This window comes from Haemaphysalis longicornis, unplaced genomic scaffold (genome assembly GCF_048455015.1).
Source record: "Haemaphysalis longicornis isolate Haplotype H1 unplaced genomic scaffold, Haemaphysalis longicornis Haplotype H1 scaffold_115, whole genome shotgun sequence".
Classification (NCBI taxonomy): Eukaryota; Metazoa; Arthropoda; class Arachnida; order Ixodida; family Ixodidae; genus Haemaphysalis; species Haemaphysalis longicornis.
This window is the reverse complement of record NW_027526220.1, coordinates 479,481-497,499: the sequence shown is the minus strand read 5'-3', so window position 1 is coordinate 497,499 and position 18,019 is coordinate 479,481. Positions and strand designations below refer to the sequence as shown.

The window sequence follows — 18,019 nt, the reverse complement described above, 5'->3', positions numbered from 1 at the left end:
TGGTTGTTTTTTTCCAGCAAAGGAAAAGCGCCGCTGTAAAGATGTAAAAAAATATGTGATCGAAACCTGGGTATCCACTGTAACAGCCCAATGCTATATCATTGCGTTATGGGCGCACTGTTTTATTACATAAAAGCAAATGCCAAACAACCCCAGTCAGAGGGAGGCAAACTATAGTCGCCTGTCAAATGCAACATGCATCAAACCAAACATATTACAACAAAACGGCAGCTACAACAATATTCATAACATCACATTAAAATTCAGGCAGCCATTGAAGCACTGAAACCAGTCAAAAGTATCACTTGAATGCTCATAGACGCTGCGCACTTTGGCAATCTCCCCCAAACATAGGCTTTTTGTTGAACGCACAGGCTGATCATGCCGGTCTATCATTCTAGCTGGCCGTAGACTGCGAAGGCTAATTAAAAAGAAGAAATCATAGGGAACACTGCCGTAACTTGGTACCACGCGAAATCGAATGGTAGCAGGGTTGAGGAAAGATTAATTGCTTAGCGTACGCTGCAATAAATACCCAAAACAAAATAAATCCCCCAAATGTTGCCCAAAGGTGGCCAATCTTTGGCGTAGTTGTTAATTTTGTCGTGGCCCGTACTGACGTAAAGGATTGGTCAGAAATGAGGAGCCTTCAGGGATTAATGTGCCGACTTTACAGAATTCATAAAGCCATGAAATAAAAAAGTACAAGTCGTAGAATAGTGCGTGCCACACGGCAACTGACCCTGAAGGCTTGTGAACGTTAGCTGCCCGGAACCCTGAGTATACAGAAGCTGTGGCGTGTGCCACTTTGCTTGCTGTCGTAAATTACGCTGTGAGGCGAAGAATACGAGAGAGAAAACAGAGGCACAAACACAGTGTAGCAGAAAAAACGCTAGTCGAAGTAATGTGCTTTGAAAAACGAGAGAAACAAAAGCAAAGAAACAGACGGAAAAACGATGTAGCCGTAAAGGAGTTGTGAATAAGTATTGCCAGGCGTTCACTTTCAAAGTAAGTAAGCTTACTTAAGTGCCCCGAAAAATGTTTAAGGCATTTTTTATGCTGAGTGGCCCTTCATGGGTCTCCTCCGTATACTTAATTCTTTGCGTATGTACTTTTGCCCTGCCTAGCATTTTACAATCCTACCTAGCTTGTTACATTTTACGCCCGTCCCGCATGAGCCGTATAAAAAAATTGAGGGTCTTAAAATCAGTGCTGCAAGAGCTGTTCGCGGGTGCCTTGGTTTACCCAAATGCATGCGGGCAGCTGGAAGTTTACGGGAAGGTCGGTGCTTTTCTGCCACAGTGATTCATCGTCAGGACTGGCTCAGAGGGGCAGTAATAATTAACTAGATGTCGTAAATATAATTTGGCAGCTACAATTAAGTAACATGTTACAGACTCGTTGACGTCCAATTTCAAACTAATTCACAAGCCAGATTTGTCCCGGTGTGTACTCATGCTGTAAAATGAAAGCATCACAGTTCCCGGAATTAGGAAAAAAACGATCAGGCCTGCGCACCTGGGCTACAATTATCCCCGTTCGAGTATAGATTGAGTGCTTACAGAACTTTAAGCACATGTAAGTGGATGGCTAGGCTACCAGGAACTTATATGCCATCTGCGCGTATGGTCTATTGTCCGAGAGCATCATCAAGCAAAACGCAGCCACAAAACATCCTACGCCGCCACGAAACTAGCAGCTCTTTGGGGCTGAACATTATTTAATTAGAGGACATCCTGCCCAGCATTGGTGGTCTTTCTCCATTTGTGGTGCGCTTTACAGATCCTCCAAAAGTTACCTAACCACCCCAGCCAGTTTGTGTGGTACATTATTAAAACTGACACAATGGCAGTGCCCGGGCCATCACGTTATTCTTTTATTGGTGCATGGTCATCTGTAATACCAGGGGATATACGATCCCATGCAGCCGCAAAGGCAGGCGACTCCCTACGCAGCATAATCTAGCTTTATGTCCCCTAGAGGGCTGTAATTTTCATAATTCTGTAACTGGATGAAATTTTCGAATTTCTGAGTCAGAGTACCGTCGGGCAGATATAAACTTCTGCATGCCGCTGACCCGTATTCAGATCTCTGCTTCCAATGTTGCCTCAGCACACCGCCTGAAAGAGTGCTGTACCATCTCCGCTTTACTGTGGTGTATGCACGGGGCGGGCGACAGTATTCACCAATGGGCTTGTCGCGTGCTGTGTGCGAGACCGAGGGCATGTGACCATGTGCATGTGACCTCAATATGGCGCTACGCTACAACGGCAGCCAGCGGACTATCTCGTATACGACAGGGAGGCAGGCTAGAGCTGTATGTGGATATTATGTGCCGTGCGCCAACAGTGACGATTTGTGTTTAGGGACTAACCGTTTTGCTGCATTTTGCTGGGGATTAGAACAGTGTTAGTTGCCCTGGGTGCATCTACTTTCGTTCGCGTTGTGATGTCTGCAGTTCTCGTTCTTTTTGCTTGGCTTTCTTGCGTTTCTGTGCAATGTTTTCTTTATATTTTTGTTCAGACTTCTCTTTCAGAGTTTTCTAATAGAATTCTACTGCTAGCATTTTCGTGCACGAAATTTAGACATTCTATTTCCCCCTCAGGGGTGTACGCAACATTTCCTAAATTCATCAGCCATCACCGTAGTGATCACCAGGATCAAAATGAAGTTTTTCAACAACAAATAACTGTCTGGCGCAGCAAGCCCTGACGCTAGCAGGGCTTATATCTCCAGTTCAGAGTTCAGAGTTCGACACAAGCCGATCGCGAGCCAAGTTCACTTTGAACAAAGGTCACGCATCCCACACAAATGTCGAAATTGTACATTTGACTTTGTGAGTGACCGCGACTTTGTTGCTAGCCCTCCAGTTTACATTTAAGAGGTTCCTCCCTCCCCCCTTATGCGTTTTCAGAAGAAATAAAGCAAGAAAATGCGTAGATTGATCATCAGTCTAACCGGTATCCAGCGTTAGATTTGCGAAAATGTAATTGCTTGCAGTAGTATGGTCTGAGTAGTTCAGTCCTCCGAACGTGCGCTTCTGGAGATCGGGCAGCTGCAAAGTTCCGCAAAGCCATGCCCCCAGTTGACGTCACACGTTAAACGTACGCCGTGCTTTATCGCGGGCGGGCTAGAGCGGAGCAACGCGAGCGTGCGCCTCCGCTCTGGTAAAGCGCGGCGTACGTTTGACAAGTGACGTCAACACAGGGGCATGGCTTTGTGGCACTTTGCAGCTGCCGATCTCCAGAAGCGCACGTTCGGAGGACTGAACTACTCAGACCATACTTCTGCGGGCAATTACATATTCGCCAATCTAACGCTGGATATCGGTTCCACTGATGATCAATGTACAATTTTCACTTTACAATCACCCGCCCACCTCCAACAAAAAACGAATTCATCTTGGTGGAAAACAAAAGCGCTCAAAAAACAGGGACGAAGGAAGACGTAGAAAGCACGGCGCTTGTCTAAGCGCCGTGCTGTCTACGTCTTCCTTCGTCCCTGTTTTTTGAGCGCTTTTGTTTTCCCCCAAGATGAACACATACTAACTAGCCCAACTTTCCGTTCTTCTGCAGTAAAAACGAATTAATTGCTGCCGTAAATAGCAGTTGGAACTAATTTTATTGCGTTCGCAACAGCCCCAGATCACCCCGTGCAAGAAAAACAATTTTATCTCCTAAGGCCTACTTTTTAAAATTACTTAAGGTCTGCCCTGAAACACCCTGTGTAAGGGGCCTGCATACATATCTTACACAAGCGCGTGCTCTGTTACTAGGGGAGCTCGTAACCACACAGTTCAGTGACTTAAATTTCCTTTAAAATGGAGACACTGTTTTTTATTTTAGGTAGCATTTAAATTCAGTGCACCCTGGTCTTGCAAAATATAATGGAGCCTGAATATTGCACAGTGGTTATGTCCTCAAGAATATGTCCGAAGTACATATTTTTAAATTAAAGCAGCATTATTAGGCCCCAAAGAACTCCACTCGTTGCAAAGAATACCCTCGTTGCAAAACAAAGTCTACACTGCATGCTTTTGTCGAAAATTGGGATATCGTATATACAAAAACAAAAAAAAGTGCTACAAACAATATGCTCAACACGTTTTGGTTTATTTAAAGGAGTTGTATTTTGTTGGCTAAAAAAAACCTAAAGACTTCCGTTATCAAAAAGGAACTGAGCACATGTGAACGCATTCCCATGAATAATTATATTACCGGAGTCTGTTCAAACAACCTGAAGTTTTTGTCCTGTCCTTTCAATATGTATGAAACAAAATTCTTGAGTGTGTTAGCTGCTCTTAAAGAATGAGCATTCTGAACGAACAGGACTTTGAAGTTGTACCTCTTGGGCACATTCACCTGCCACTCTCGCACAATGACTGAAATATTTTCGGAGTGTCAGTTAATACGAGGCACCCCTGGGCCTTATATACCTTCGAAGCTTCCCCAATCTTCACCGAAGCCATCAAAATAGCCACTGGATCTGGCACCTCCTCGTGTTCTGGCCCCTGCTCTTGCGCTGCCAACCATTCCTCCCCCTGCGCCTGCCCCTCCCTCAATTTCAGCAGCGCCACCAACCCCTGCAGCCAGCCCCACGCCAAAACCGATATTAAAGTTAAGGCCAGCGCGCAAGCGGGCTCGCAACCGCGCTCGAAAGCGCGCCCAAGCTGCAGCCCGAGCCCGAGCCCGAGCCCGCAACCGCGCCCGGGCGCGCCATCGGGCAAGCGCACGGACTGCAGTTCTTCCTCTAGACCGCAGTCTACCGCCGGTACGTAATCTAGGTTGGCGCTGCCTCTGGAGTCGACGGCGCAGTATAATAATAAGACGCGGCTCAGCAGGCCTTGGTCTTGGTAAACCGGGCCTTGTGGGTGAACGTGCGCCTGAGGGCAAAGGTGAACCACTTGGCGAGTTGCTGCGTCCAAGCGGATTTCCGTTCCAGGGCGAATTGGGGCGTCTCGGCGGCTCTGCGAGCGTACCACTTGTTCCAGGAGAACCGGGGCTAACCGGCTGCCCTGCGGCTCCAGGTGAAGAGCCGGGTGGCCTTGAACCTCTTGGCGGGCTGGTTCCTCTGCCTAGATTTCCATTCCAGGGCACGCGGGGGCGGCTCGGGGGTCCTGCAAGAGTACCACTTGTTCCGGGAGAACCGGGGCCAACTGGCTGCCTTCCAGCTCCAGGTAAAGAACCAGGTGGTCCTGGCGCACCTGCGGGACCATCTATTGAATTACCGCCAGTAATTGAGTAATGAAGAGCGATTCAGCCAAAAGTGTCCACATCTGCCGCATTTAAGAATACAACTTTACCTGGCGAGCTGCCTGCAGAAGATGGCGCCTCTGGTTCTGACGCAGGAGAGGGTGGAGGCTCTTCATTCGGGTTCGTGGAGCCGGCTAAGACGCCACTGCCTCCAGGCCCGATAGGTACTGTTCCGGTGGGAACGGGACCACTGCTGCTTGGGGTGCCCCGAGCACCTTCGCTGTTGACGTCAGGTGTTCTAGGTCTATCAGGCGGGTTAGCGTCAGGATTGAAGGAGCCAGCTAAGACGTCGCTTTCGGAGTACCCTCCGGGACTTTCTTCTGGAGACCAGATGTTGTCGGGACTGTCCGGGTTACGAGCGCCAGCAAGAACGCCGGTATTTGTATCATACGCGGGGTTCTCGAAGAACGGGTTTCCACCAGGATTGCCATATATTCTGCCGCGGCCTTGTAAGCCAGGTAATCTGGCTTCGGGCAATCTCACTCCGCCGTTTACGCCGCTATTCGGTCCAGGATTCGTTGCGCCATCGGCTCGAGTGCGAGGGCCCTGGAAGGTTCCGCTAGGGCTTTGAGGCAAGGTATCAGGAAAGCTTCTCCTTGGTGCTCTGACATCAGTGGCGACCCCGCGATTGGGTAATTGCTTTACTCCGCCACCTGCATGTGCGGAAACAATACAACACAAAATATAGTACATAACTGCGAGATGACATTTTTTAAATATAAGTTAAAATATTAGTAAAGCTCTTCGACATGGTACGGGGATTATAATTGTTGCAATAGTTTAGCATGCGCACACAAAGTGCCATACAGTCACAGAATGCGGACTATTGGTAGGATACAAGAAGGAGCTAGGATGATATAAAATGTGCTGAAACCAAACCATATCTCATAAGTATCGTACCCATTGTATTCGTATCTTACAACTGCCTGTTTGTGAATCATACTATAAGAGCGAAATTCCCTCATTGCCATTCTTCACTGTTGGCTTTCTTATTATGTTCATGCATCGAACCCCTCATTTTAAATTCTTATATCCAACATGCAGAAGGCTCTCTGTTTTGTCTATATTGGTTCCAAATAGCATACGGGGACTCATAGGAGTGGACTGCTCTGACAAGGCCTAGACGCTCGTGCCACTTCCGCGGAAAGTAAAACGAAGGGTACCTTCGTCTCGAAGTCGTCGGAGCGGAGCTGGCTACTACCGCTAAAGGTTGGAAGCACTTGCATACACACAAGCACACAGAAAAATGCAGCGGAATTCTGTTATTGATTGATTGTAGGGTTTAACGCTCCGACGCAACGCAGGCGATGAGGCGCGCCGTAGTGGAGGGCTAGGGATTAATTTTGACCACCTAAGGATCTCTTACGTGCGACGAAATCTCGTACACAGAGGCGTTTTTGCTTGTCGCCTCCATCAGAAAAGCGGCCGCTGAGGCTGGAAATCGAACCTGCGTTTTCGTGCTCAGCATCACAAAGCGAAATTCTGTTGCGGCTGGGGTTAAATTGGTGGAGCATTGGCCTCTGGGAGGTGCGGGCAACGACCATAAAAAATCCATGGGGCGAGGGTGGGGTGAGGAAAGCGGAGGGGGTGTAGGCTACTTCAGCTTCGCGGTACAAACGCAATAGTAAAAAAATACCGGCATTGTAGGCGATCAAATTAGGTTCAGTACACTTGCAATATTAAGAACATCAACTTCAAATATTGAGAAGAAAATGGGCAAACAAATAGGTAATTACAGGATAGAACAGCAATACCATTTAGGCTTCTTGTGGCCAATAGTTTCCAACTCCAAGTTAGGGTGTTCCAGGTAAGACGCTTAGAGATAACCGCTGTCACAAGTAAGTAAGGGTGCGGCTCATCTAATTAACGCTTCTAGAAGAGACACTTATTCGAGGTACACAGCAACCCCATGTTTTAAGATACCGGCTGAATTTCTAGTGTTTTGAAATGTTTCGCTCAGTTTCTTTTCGTACTAAAATTGCTTGGACCCCATCATGAAGCTATAAGTACGTTAGCCTCAAATTGTAGTGCACAGTATTCATATGACTTTGACGTTCATATCCACAGGTGTAAAGCGCGAAATGAGGACTACAGACGAAAGGGGATGCCCAAATATTGCGCTTTATACTGGTGAAATTGAGCGGCAACTTGCCCAAGAGTCCACCTTATTCATAATCTGCGGCCAAACTAGTCTTTCTGGTTGCAGTTTTTGTAGTAGTCACCACTGCTGTTGCAAATTTCTGTTCCATGCGCGTCCGTTATTACACTCTCCCGCTGTCGAGTCTGCAATTGTCGCCTAATTTATTTGCTGGACTAGGGACTCAACCCAGGCTTTGTTCTCAAGCCATTCATCGGGTATCAGAGTCTGCTCTCTAGCAAAGTTCCTTTCTACGGGTGTCTGTTCTCGCGCTCTCACGCAGTCAAACATCCACAGATGTGCTCGTCATGAATCTTGCCAGCCTAATTAAGGGCAATGAAAGTGTCAGTGGTGCAACGCCTGCAGTTATTCTGAATCCACTGGCACTTTTGATGAAATGTTTCTTCTTCTGGGCGTTTATTTCTTTTCGCAAGCGACGAAATGAACTCTACAGTGGTGCCAGTTGTGGCGCCTCAAATCGTTATCCGCCGACTAAGACTGATCGCGGGATTTTTTATCCCTCACGATTCAATACAGCGCCCAGACTTCCATTAAGGGACAGGTGGTGCTCCCGGTTAGGCAGTGTACAAAACAACGTATAAAATGTAGCGTACGTACGAAGGAAGTTTTGACATCCACCTCAATGCAGCCATACGGCTACAAAGGAAAGCTGGACAACTTTCTCACAAACTTCGCAGCTGAAGAAAAATTCGTCCTGGTCCAGGATTGAAACCCGACACCACCGCTTAACCGGAGCAGTCGCTCAACCAGCTGAGCTAGCCAGTTTGTAGCGCGAGAGCAAATTGATCAACTCGAAGTGAAGGACAAGTGTTAATCGACCTGTCCATCACCTGCCCATTAACACCTGCCGATTAACACCTGCCAATAACATCGAGTTGTTGATCCATTCGCTCTCGCGCTACAAACTGCTAGCGTTCTGGTTAGCTCCCTTGGTAGAGTGGTCCCGGGCTCGAGGTGGTCCCGGGCTCGAATCCTGGACCAGGACGAATTTTGCTTCAACTCCAAAATTTCTGAGAAATCTATACAATTTTACTTCGTAGCCATACGGCTGCATTGAGGTGTATGTCAAACTTTCCTGCGTAGAAACCTACTCCACCTTGGGGATTTCCCTTAATTCTGGTCGAATAAAACCTGGCGTTTGCGTGCCATGCAAACTTTCCAGCAGACCCCTTTTCATAGGAGCGCTACTGCCATATAAAAACATTTGAAGTAGCTCACACTAATGCGTAAACCTTGAAGGTAGCGAAGCTGTACGCGAACTTCACGACCATCACGGAGGTTTGAGTCCACGATTGCAGCCCATTTGCATTTTCTTCGCTGCCGCAATGACCTTTACTCCATAATTGTTGCTATAAGTGTGAGCTTCTTTCATTTTTCTGGAAATGATAATAGCTGGACATCACCTTGCAGGGGCGTACACTATGACGTGTCTTTCTCGTTACGAGCATATGTCGCCAAGAGTACTGCGAACGCTGGATTTGTTTTGGTCAGTCTTGGCCAATATAACTAAATGAGTATGCTTGGCTTCACAAGTGGGTGCTGGGGACGCTGGGCTGTTGTCACGAAGCGCGCACACACGAGCGCTCGGCATTTTCTTGGTTTTCTTACCTGCCGGGCGGTCACTGAAATCTTGGTTAATCTCCATAAACGGGTATGCTTGGCTTGACAAACGTGCGCAGGAGACGCTGGGCGGTGGTCGCGAGGCACGCACACGTGAGCGCTAGGTATTTTCTGGGTTTTGTTAACTGCCCGGCGGTCGCAGCGACGACCGCGCTCGCGTGCGCGCGCTTGGCACCTTGTTGCTATTTTTGACTGCTGACACGAAAATTATTGTTGGCGAAACAGCCTCGCTGCTAAAAGGTCTCAGAAGGTTAACACTCCAACTGGACAAAACTAATCGCTGTTTCTAGAACGTCTTCCAAAGCGCACCAGTACCATACAAGTATCTGTTTCGAAGTTGAGAAAATGCCTAAAGGGGCGTCCTCACTGATTCTCTTGGTTACAATTAATTATTTAAAGTGATTTATTCCACACAACTGGGGCAGGTAATAGGGAAGGATCTTCCTGTAGCCGGTTTAGCGTGTGTACGCAGGGCCCCATTAACCAACTGACTCCTGTAAACGTTGCCAGAAGGAAAAGAAATTAGAATATCGTAAATAACTGATAGATAACAGCCTGGGTACCACATTGTATGCTTCTGCTTATACTCCAATACATGCGGAAAATTAGAGTTGTTTTTGTGCAGGAGAAACACAAAAGTGTTGCACAGAAAACACGATGCACAAACACACTTTCGACTGCAATCTTGACGTAGGTTGCGGGGTGGATGTAACGCCTGACAGTTTTTTTTGTACATGATTACTTTTAAATGCTCGCACACGTCCCTCAGTAAAAAGGGGTCTTGGCTAGCCTGATCAGAAAGTTTGGTATACCAGAGCTTTGATGTCTGGTCTGAAGATTTTCTTGCATAATTGGTTCAAGATAGGTACAAGTTGTACGCTCGTAGAAAAAAATCGGCATCGTTTTTTTTGATGAAACAAAACTACGCTACTACATAATCTTCTGCGCTAAATGCCAGATGCTTCAGTAAAAATACGTCCGCCAGTGCCGCATAGCTGTGCGTAAATCTTACTTATTTAAAACTGCTTGTTTTCACAACGAAAAACTGTTGATACGAATCAGTGCTCTATCGTCATGCAGTCTATAATACAAGGCATTTCGTGCTCACCTCGCTAACGAAATGAAGCTGAAAATTCCAACGTTTTCTTGTTTGACTTTCACACGAAGTTTTGAAGAAATGGAAGGGCAGGAGGTAACTACTGCGCCTTTGGGAGGGTGATTGGAGATGTAGGAAACTTAGAGAACTACGCGTACGCTTACATTTATACCAGGGGTAACTACGGAGTGTACAAGCTCAACTGGTGATGTCCCACTAGTAAGTAAAGAGGAAGTTGGAAAGGCCCGCAAATGCATGAAAATAGGAAAAGCTGCAGGGTGACGATTGCTCATCCGTAGATCTTTTCAAGAAGGGAGAAGATATTGTACTGAAAAAGCTTGCTATACTATTTTCAGAATGCGGGAAGAGTCAACAAGTGCCCATAGTCTGGAAAACGACAACATTATTCTGATTTATGAGAAGGGAAATCTCAAGGACCTCCAGAATTACAGACCCATCAGCCTACTCGCGGTTGTTTACGAGCTTTAGTCAGCCGCATAGGTGACAGCAGGGATTTGCATCAACCCAAAGAGCAGGCTTGGTTTTAAGAAAGGGTACTCAATCATAGGTCATATCCACGTCGTGTGTAAAGAGAGTTGGCTCAGCCTCTGTGACAATCTGCGCGGGACACTCTCTACCCGTAAGACGTGGCAATTGCTCCGCCATCTCATAGACCCACTGGCCAGCAAAAGCGCTACTAACCGAATCATGGCGTGCACATTAAGCGACTACGCAGGAGGTGCGAAGAAACTAATTGAAGAACTCAAAGACAGGTACCTGAATACGGAGAAGAGTGTGTAGCAACCTGGGCCGTACAGAGGCACCTCTAATGAGGTCTTGGAGAAGCCTTCCATCGACTCTGAATTACGAACGGCCATTTCTGAAAGTAATAGACGCAGTTCCCCAGGGCCGGACATTATTACGTACAGACTCCTCAACAACCTGAGCGACAAATCCAGACAAGGGCTCTTTGGACACATGAACAGTGCCTGGGAAAGCGGCGTGTTGCCAGGCAGCTGGAAGGAGGCGGAAGTCCGGTTTATCCCCAAGGCTGGGAAGTCACCAAACGTAGATCACTTACGGCCGATTTCCCTCACGTCCTGCGTGGGCAAGGTTATGGAAAGAATGGGGTTGAATAGGCTGCAAGAACATCTGGACAGCACTGATCAGATGCCGGACTCTATGTTCGGATTTCGGAGGCAGGTAAGCACGCAGGACGTACTGCTGCAACTGAAGGAAGAGGTCATGAAACAAGCCACCAAGCAATCGCCTAGGGCAATCTTGGCGGTGGACGTCAAAGGAGCATTTGACAACGTCTCCCCCCGCTAGCATCCTAGCCAACCTTCAGGACACAGGCTGCGGAGAGCGGATGTGCGGGATTTCCTGACAGGCCGCAGCGCTCGAATCAAGGTGGGGGAAGAGGTATCTGCACCCACAGTGTTGGGAAGTAAGGGGACCCGACAGGGATCCATCCTGTCACCTCTTCTCTTTAATATGGCACTATTAGGCCTGCCCAAGGCGCTCGGAGTAGTCGATGGTTTGGGGCACGCGCTCTACGACGACGACATTTCGCTCTGGACGACGAAGGCGGGCTCTTTAGGGTGGATTCAAGATACGCTGCAAGCAGGCGCAGATGTGGTTAGCAAATACGCGAAGGAGTGTGGACTGCGATGTTCGCCTAAAAAATCTGAACTGGTGGTTGTCTGCCCTCGGGCGCCCAAGACACAGAAGGAAGACGTGAAGGTGGTCCTAGAGGGCGAAGACCTCGTTCCAGGGCCCAGTGTTAAGATTCTGGGGCTCACCATCCAGGCAGACAACAAGGCCACTACGTCTGTGCCCAAGCTTATGCACTCCTCAGGACAGATCCTGCACATGCTTCGGCGGGTGGCAACAAGGTGGAGAAGACTGAAGGAGAACGACACCCTGAGGCTGGTACAAGCCTTTGTGGTGTCAAGAATAACGTACGCCACACCTTACCTCCTAATGAACAAGGCAGAAAAGAGCCAGGTGGACACAGTAATACGCAAGGCAGTGAAACAAGCCATCGGAGTTACCATGAGTGCGTCTACGAGCAAGCTCCTCCAGATGGCCCTACACAATACAGTGGACGAGCTGGTTGAGGGCCACCTATCCAGCCAAAAACAGAGCCTGAGTAACATTAAGGCGGGCCGCCGTATCTTGGGTAGAATCGGCTGGAGCGTGGCAGAGCTTACCGATCGAGAACAGCTTGCGGACAAATGGCTAGACACAATCAAGACCAAGCCTCTCCCAAAGAACATGAATCCGGATCACCATGGCGGCAGGCGTGAGGCTAGGGCTCGTGCCCTCAACAGGCTACTGGAGAGCGAAGACGGTGTCGTCTTCACGGAAACCTCCAAAAAACAAGGGGACGACCAGAGCAGTGGCGGTGGTGACAACTAGGGGTGAGCTGCTGACAAGCGCATCGTTTCAAATCAGAGATGTGGAAGAAACGGAAGAGTTGGCAATTTCCCTAACCCTGACCCTTCCGGGAATTGCCAAGGTTGTCACCGACTCACAGCAGGCGTACAGGAACTTCCAGTCAGGCTGGGTGTCCCGGCGGGTACTTCGCCTCCTGAGAGACAGAACACCTCCAGAGAGCCATGTTGAATTACTATGGGTTCCAGCCCACTCCTTGGTGGAGGGCAATGAGTTTGCCCACCGACAGCCCGCGCGTTAACGTACAGGGCAACGGCTGAGGAGGAGGCCAGAGGTGAACCTATGGTGACCTATAGAGAGATAGTGCGGCACTATCGAGAGGATAGACAGAAACGTCCCGCCCCGAACCCAGAACTCCCGTGGGAGCAGCAAGTACTGTATCGACAGATTCAGTCAGGATCTTTCCCTCAACCTCGCTTACTGAATAGCATGTTCCCAAATCAGTACGACAAGACCTGCCCGTTATGCAAGCAGCTCGGTACTCTTCACCACATGATAGGAGAGTGCGACGTCAGCCCAAAACACCCACCCCTCATCAGCAACTCCTCCACTAAGAACCCCACCCTTACCCCTAGCGAGCGATGGGAGATATTGCTGTCCAGCCCCGTCTTGGAGGATAAGCTACGGCTGGTTACCAGGGGCCAGGTGGCGAAGGCAGCATATGGAATCCTGTGAAGGGGGATCCACTCTCATTCAGCGCGTTTAGCGCTGACATGGTGTGCAATTAAAGTTATTCCTTTCTTCCTCCCACGTCGTCTACCAAGTGATGAAAATCCCGCAGTGCCCACTAAACCCCTTTACATAGCATTTGTAGACTACGAGAAAACGTTTGATTCCATACTCACCGCAGTCATGCTGGAAGCACTAAAAGACCAGGGAATAGAGGGGACCTACCTAAGACTTCTAGAAGACATATAGAAGGAATGCACGGGCAGAATAACCCTCGACAAGCAAAGTGAAAAATTTCTAATCCGAAATAGAGTAATACAGGGAAATACCAGCTCTCCAGAACGCTTCACAGCATGTCAGGAGGGGGGGGGGGCTATTTAGAAAAATTGACTGGGAACACATAGGAGTAAGCGTAAACGAGGAATACTTGAGTTATCTTAGGTTTGCGCATGGCATAGTCTTGTGCAGAACACATATCAACAATGCTTGGGGAACTACAGTTAGAAAGCACGGCCGTAAGGCTAAAATAATTAAGAATGAATATAAAGTAATAAGACATAACAATGCCCAGAACGTGTGCTTCAGCTTACAAAACGAAACGTTAGGAGAAGTAAAACGATATAACTACCTCGGGCAGATCGTTAGTGCTGACCCCAACCACGACAGAGAAATCGCGGGCAGAATAGGCATGGGTTGGGGAACACCCGTCAGGCACTCAAAAATAATGAGAAGTATGGTACCTCTGTCACTCAGAAGGAACATTTAGTGTCATTGTGTACTGCCGGTGATGACATACTGTGCTGTTAATTGGGGCCTTGTAAAACAACCAGACAGCAAGCTTAGGTCGGCTCAAATGAACCATGAACGAATTGCGTTAATAACACTCAGGGACAAGAAACCAACTGCCTGGATCACAGAACAAAGTAGGATTGACGATATTATACTTCGAATAAAAAAAATGAAGTTGGGGTGGCCATGTTGTGAAACGAACGGACAACCAATAGACAGTGAGCATAACTGAGTGGATACCATGCGATGGGTCTAGAGAAGGTAAGACCATTAATCCGATGGAGGGATGAAATACGGAACGCCGGAAGTAAACTGTGCAACCGAGCAGCACAGGACAGGAGCGGTTGGAGGTCATGGGGAGAGGAATTCGCCTTCCAGGGGACCTGAGCAGGCTAATGATGATGATGAGCACTACTCATGCCCATTTTGTGGCTTGTTAAAGCCATGTGAATTTTCAGTTTTAAGAAGAAAAATAATGTCGCTGGCAGACAAGTTGTTTCCCCTAATGAGACAGCCACACTTAAAGTTGCAGACGTTAGTGCAAGTACAGAAGGGTCAATGCTTCATTTTTCTGTATTTATTTTTGCCGTGGCTGGAAATGTGGACTGCCTTGCGATGTTTCGAAAGTTCCCGAGCGCTGCAACACTTACGCAGAAACACTTACGCTTCAGATGACCGCGAAACTATGAATGTTTGCTTGTTCATTAACTCCCTCTGACCAATTGCGTATTTCTTTGTACTTTACCACCATTTTGTTCGTTGTGTATGCGAAATATTAGTTTGTCTAGTTGAGTCACGCTAGCCAAAATGCAGATGTACTCCTATAACGAGACAGCAAAACTTCGGTGAATGCTGAAAAGAGCGAATGCTTATAAAATTTCCGGTCACGGCGGTCGCTTTTCTGGTGGAGGCGAAAAGCAAAAACGCCCGTGTGGTCGAGATTGTGGAGGACGGTAATGATCCTCAGGTGGCTAAAATTATTCCGAAGCCCTCCACTACGGCGGGCCTGATCGCCCGTGAAGCGTCTGCGCGTTATACACCAGAAAAAGCATAGTTACAAACCCGATAGGTAACAATCTCTTCGTTGCAATAGATATGACAGTTGCAGTAGAAAAATATCGCTGGCTGTATATACATACTTACTTGAAGCGCCATTGCCGACAGCGAGTGCATTACCAGCTGCGAAAAAAATGCAGGTATATTAGGAGTATGGTCAAGAAATATTCTTTCGAACGCAATCCTTACAATGCGAATGAAAAACTGTCAGATATTTCTAACAACTGTGGAGGTGGGGTTCAGCGTTGTAAGACCGACTGATGTTTCATCCGTGCTCTGTTTTTTATTGCGACACGATGAAGCGGCTCATAGGAGGAAACGCCGGCGTACCTTTAACTTACAAGTTCCCTTCCCTACAACCTGAAAGATAAAGCCCAATGGCGAAGACTGATTCCACGGCATGTTTTTTATAAAAAAAAAACAAATAGAGTCAGCAGTCTTTGTAACTCGGTAAGTGAAACAGAAACAACACACCAAAAAAGAAGCGAAAACCCGCAGTGGTGAAGGCACCTTCAGGCGTCGCCGAGAGAGGGCGCTACGAAATAGATTCTGAACCGTCGCAAAAATAGAGCTCGTCGCTATGTGTTCTCAACATTTCACTCCCTCGGCCTCACCTGCTTCGACATGCGCAGGCTTGAAATGCGGCCGAAAATTTGCAGGAACATATGAATTCAGTGGACAAATTTTGACAGCTGTTTTTAGAAATTGGACGCCATAAAAAGCACGACAAATACGACGCCACAAGAAAGAACACTTACATAGGCATGGTGAAGGGTCGAGTGATTTTCCTTTGTAAATGCTGTTTCTTGTGCCTCCGTTTTCTGCTATTTCTTGTGCCCAAATAAATGCGGAGGAAGGAGCCAAGTGAGCGGATGAAGCTCCCGAGGGTGTTGTTAATGCGCTAACAATGAGGAGAGAGAAATTGACAGGTGCGAAACTTATCAAGCGTCGGGAAGACGAGGCGCTGTGCAGACGTGGACCCAAAGCGAGACATCCTATGCTCGAGGAAAAAGGGAAATGTTTAAAAATTTCTAACGCCACAAGTAGGGCTCACGTGTCCTGACATGATTCAATTATGAGTTTACAGGGGGCTTTTAGAACGATTGAAAACACGATGGTGCTTCAAACTAGGTGAGTGTGGCCATGTTGCCGTTACTAAAATTTTGGTGCTTGCCAAAAAAGTAGTATTCTTCATAATATTACACCGTTACCATCGTGTACCCTACGTGTACATTGCAGTGCGTTGAAGTGCGTTTTGTATACTACGTTCCTTTGAAGTACTGTCACAATGGTAAACAGTAGCTCAAGTTTGCACGAAAGAATCGTTGAAATGTAGAGAGTATGCAAGCTTGCAAGTTTTTGTATGCTCTGCGTAGCACTTAACGCACCACACAACCGCAGCTGTGAAGTGCACCTCTGGAATTGAGGACGAGTATGTACCAAAGCCGTGCCACGTACCTAACAGGGAAAGTGCAAGCGAAGACAGGAACAACGCCGTCATTAGGTGCCTGACGGGGCGGAACTCTTCGACGGGGGCTTAAGTTTGGAAGCGCGTTTCCATACGAATAGGCTTTAAAATGTTATCGCTTGAGTGAAGTGTTGAAAAAAGTAGATTTTAGGGTTGTTTCGCAGCCTGGATATGAAAAGGCTACGAAAGAGGCATCGAAATTGCTCTGCCGAGTCCGGATCAACTGACACACGTCACCGAAAACAGACTTTTCTGACAGGCATTGAGAAGCGAGGGTAGAAAATCCATCACTCAAGCGTGCATTTTGTATAGCTTGCTGGGCGGGTAGCTTACTGCAGCCCTCTGTGCGACTGAAATAGTTCAAGGCGTTTCCCACCCGTTAGGTAAATAACAAAACCATTGTACTGAATCTCCCACCTTGAAAGAGGGTGCGTTAATGTCTGTGTTGCTTGACGTCACCAATTTTACTCCGAATTGGTAGGTACATTTTGACGCGAAAAATGAGTATTCTATAAATTTCGCCCGAGTTTATTTGAATCGCCTATTGTGCGCAAATCCAGCTCTTCTCAATAGATACATGCAGCTGCAGAAACTTTGAGGGAGCTTTGTAGCGGTCCGAAATGATATTCTGTGCAATGAACGTGCAAACAAGAATAGACAACACCAAGAATAGCTCATAACGCGCGATGGTAACTGCTCAATTATTGTGAAAGACGGCTAAAATCTAACCGATAAACAATGCAGGGCTATATATAGTGTTTAACGAATGCGTAAGAACATTGTACATGACTGCAGGTGATGGCGGCCCTTGTATACCCTCAAACGGAGGCAATCTGGAGGGTACAAGTATTATAAGGTCTCTATACTGCACTGCAACAAAAGGGCATGCACGACAGAAAAGTACCGTCAATACAGCATGTCGTTAAAATAGCATTCGACAAAAGAGAACGCGGCGAAAGAGCACAGCGTCAAAATAGCGAAGGGTCAAAACAGCACGCGACAAAAGCGAAGGCTGCAAGAGCAAAGAACTGAAGTAGTTCCGCGGTTTTCTCACAGACTGTGATTCTTACTGAGCAATCTGCGCAAGATATTTTGATTGCAGCATATTAACAGAAATAACCGTTTAGCTGCATTTTACGCTGTTACATTTTATTTTGGGCCGCAAAAATTTGCACGAATTGAACGAAAATATTATCGAATATTGCTCTTTCAGTCACAATGCTCTTCGTTCTGCGTGAAGGGTCGAAAGCATTTTTTTAAAACAGATTCTGATGAATGCGACTTTGTTATATATTTATGCCTTCTGTCAATATTTTATCCCGCCTTAAGTTTGCAAGTCTTCGTAAATGCAGTTTGATGTTCATAAATTTGATGTTCAGTGACAGCGGTCCTGCAATACACATTGCTGTAGTGATACGATGGTCATTCGACGAAACCTGTGGTGGAATTCTGAG

General features: G+C 47.3%; 1 protein-coding gene across 2 annotated transcripts; it reads right to left on the bottom strand.

Annotated features, from left to right (window-relative positions):
• Nucleotides 1-4,093: 4,093 nt before the first annotated feature.
• On the bottom strand, nucleotides 4,094-16,807 carry LOC144161470 (uncharacterized). 2 transcript variants are annotated; one of them, XM_077692122.1, is made up of 4 exons: nucleotides 16,556-16,807; nucleotides 15,185-15,220; nucleotides 5,303-5,905; nucleotides 4,094-5,215 (listed from the first exon to the last, which is right to left on the bottom strand). In XM_077692122.1, exons 1-4 carry the CDS (start codon nucleotides 16,596-16,598, stop codon nucleotides 4,428-4,430), a joined length of 1,470 nt encoding a protein of 489 aa, XP_077548248.1. In that variant the 5' UTR covers nucleotides 16,599-16,807; the 3' UTR covers nucleotides 4,094-4,427. The 2 variants fall into 2 exon arrangements, with proteins under 2 accessions (XP_077548248.1, XP_077548249.1); XM_077692123.1 differs by having other exon boundaries at nucleotides 4,094-5,203.
• Between the last annotated feature and the right edge of the window lie 1,212 nt (nucleotides 16,808-18,019).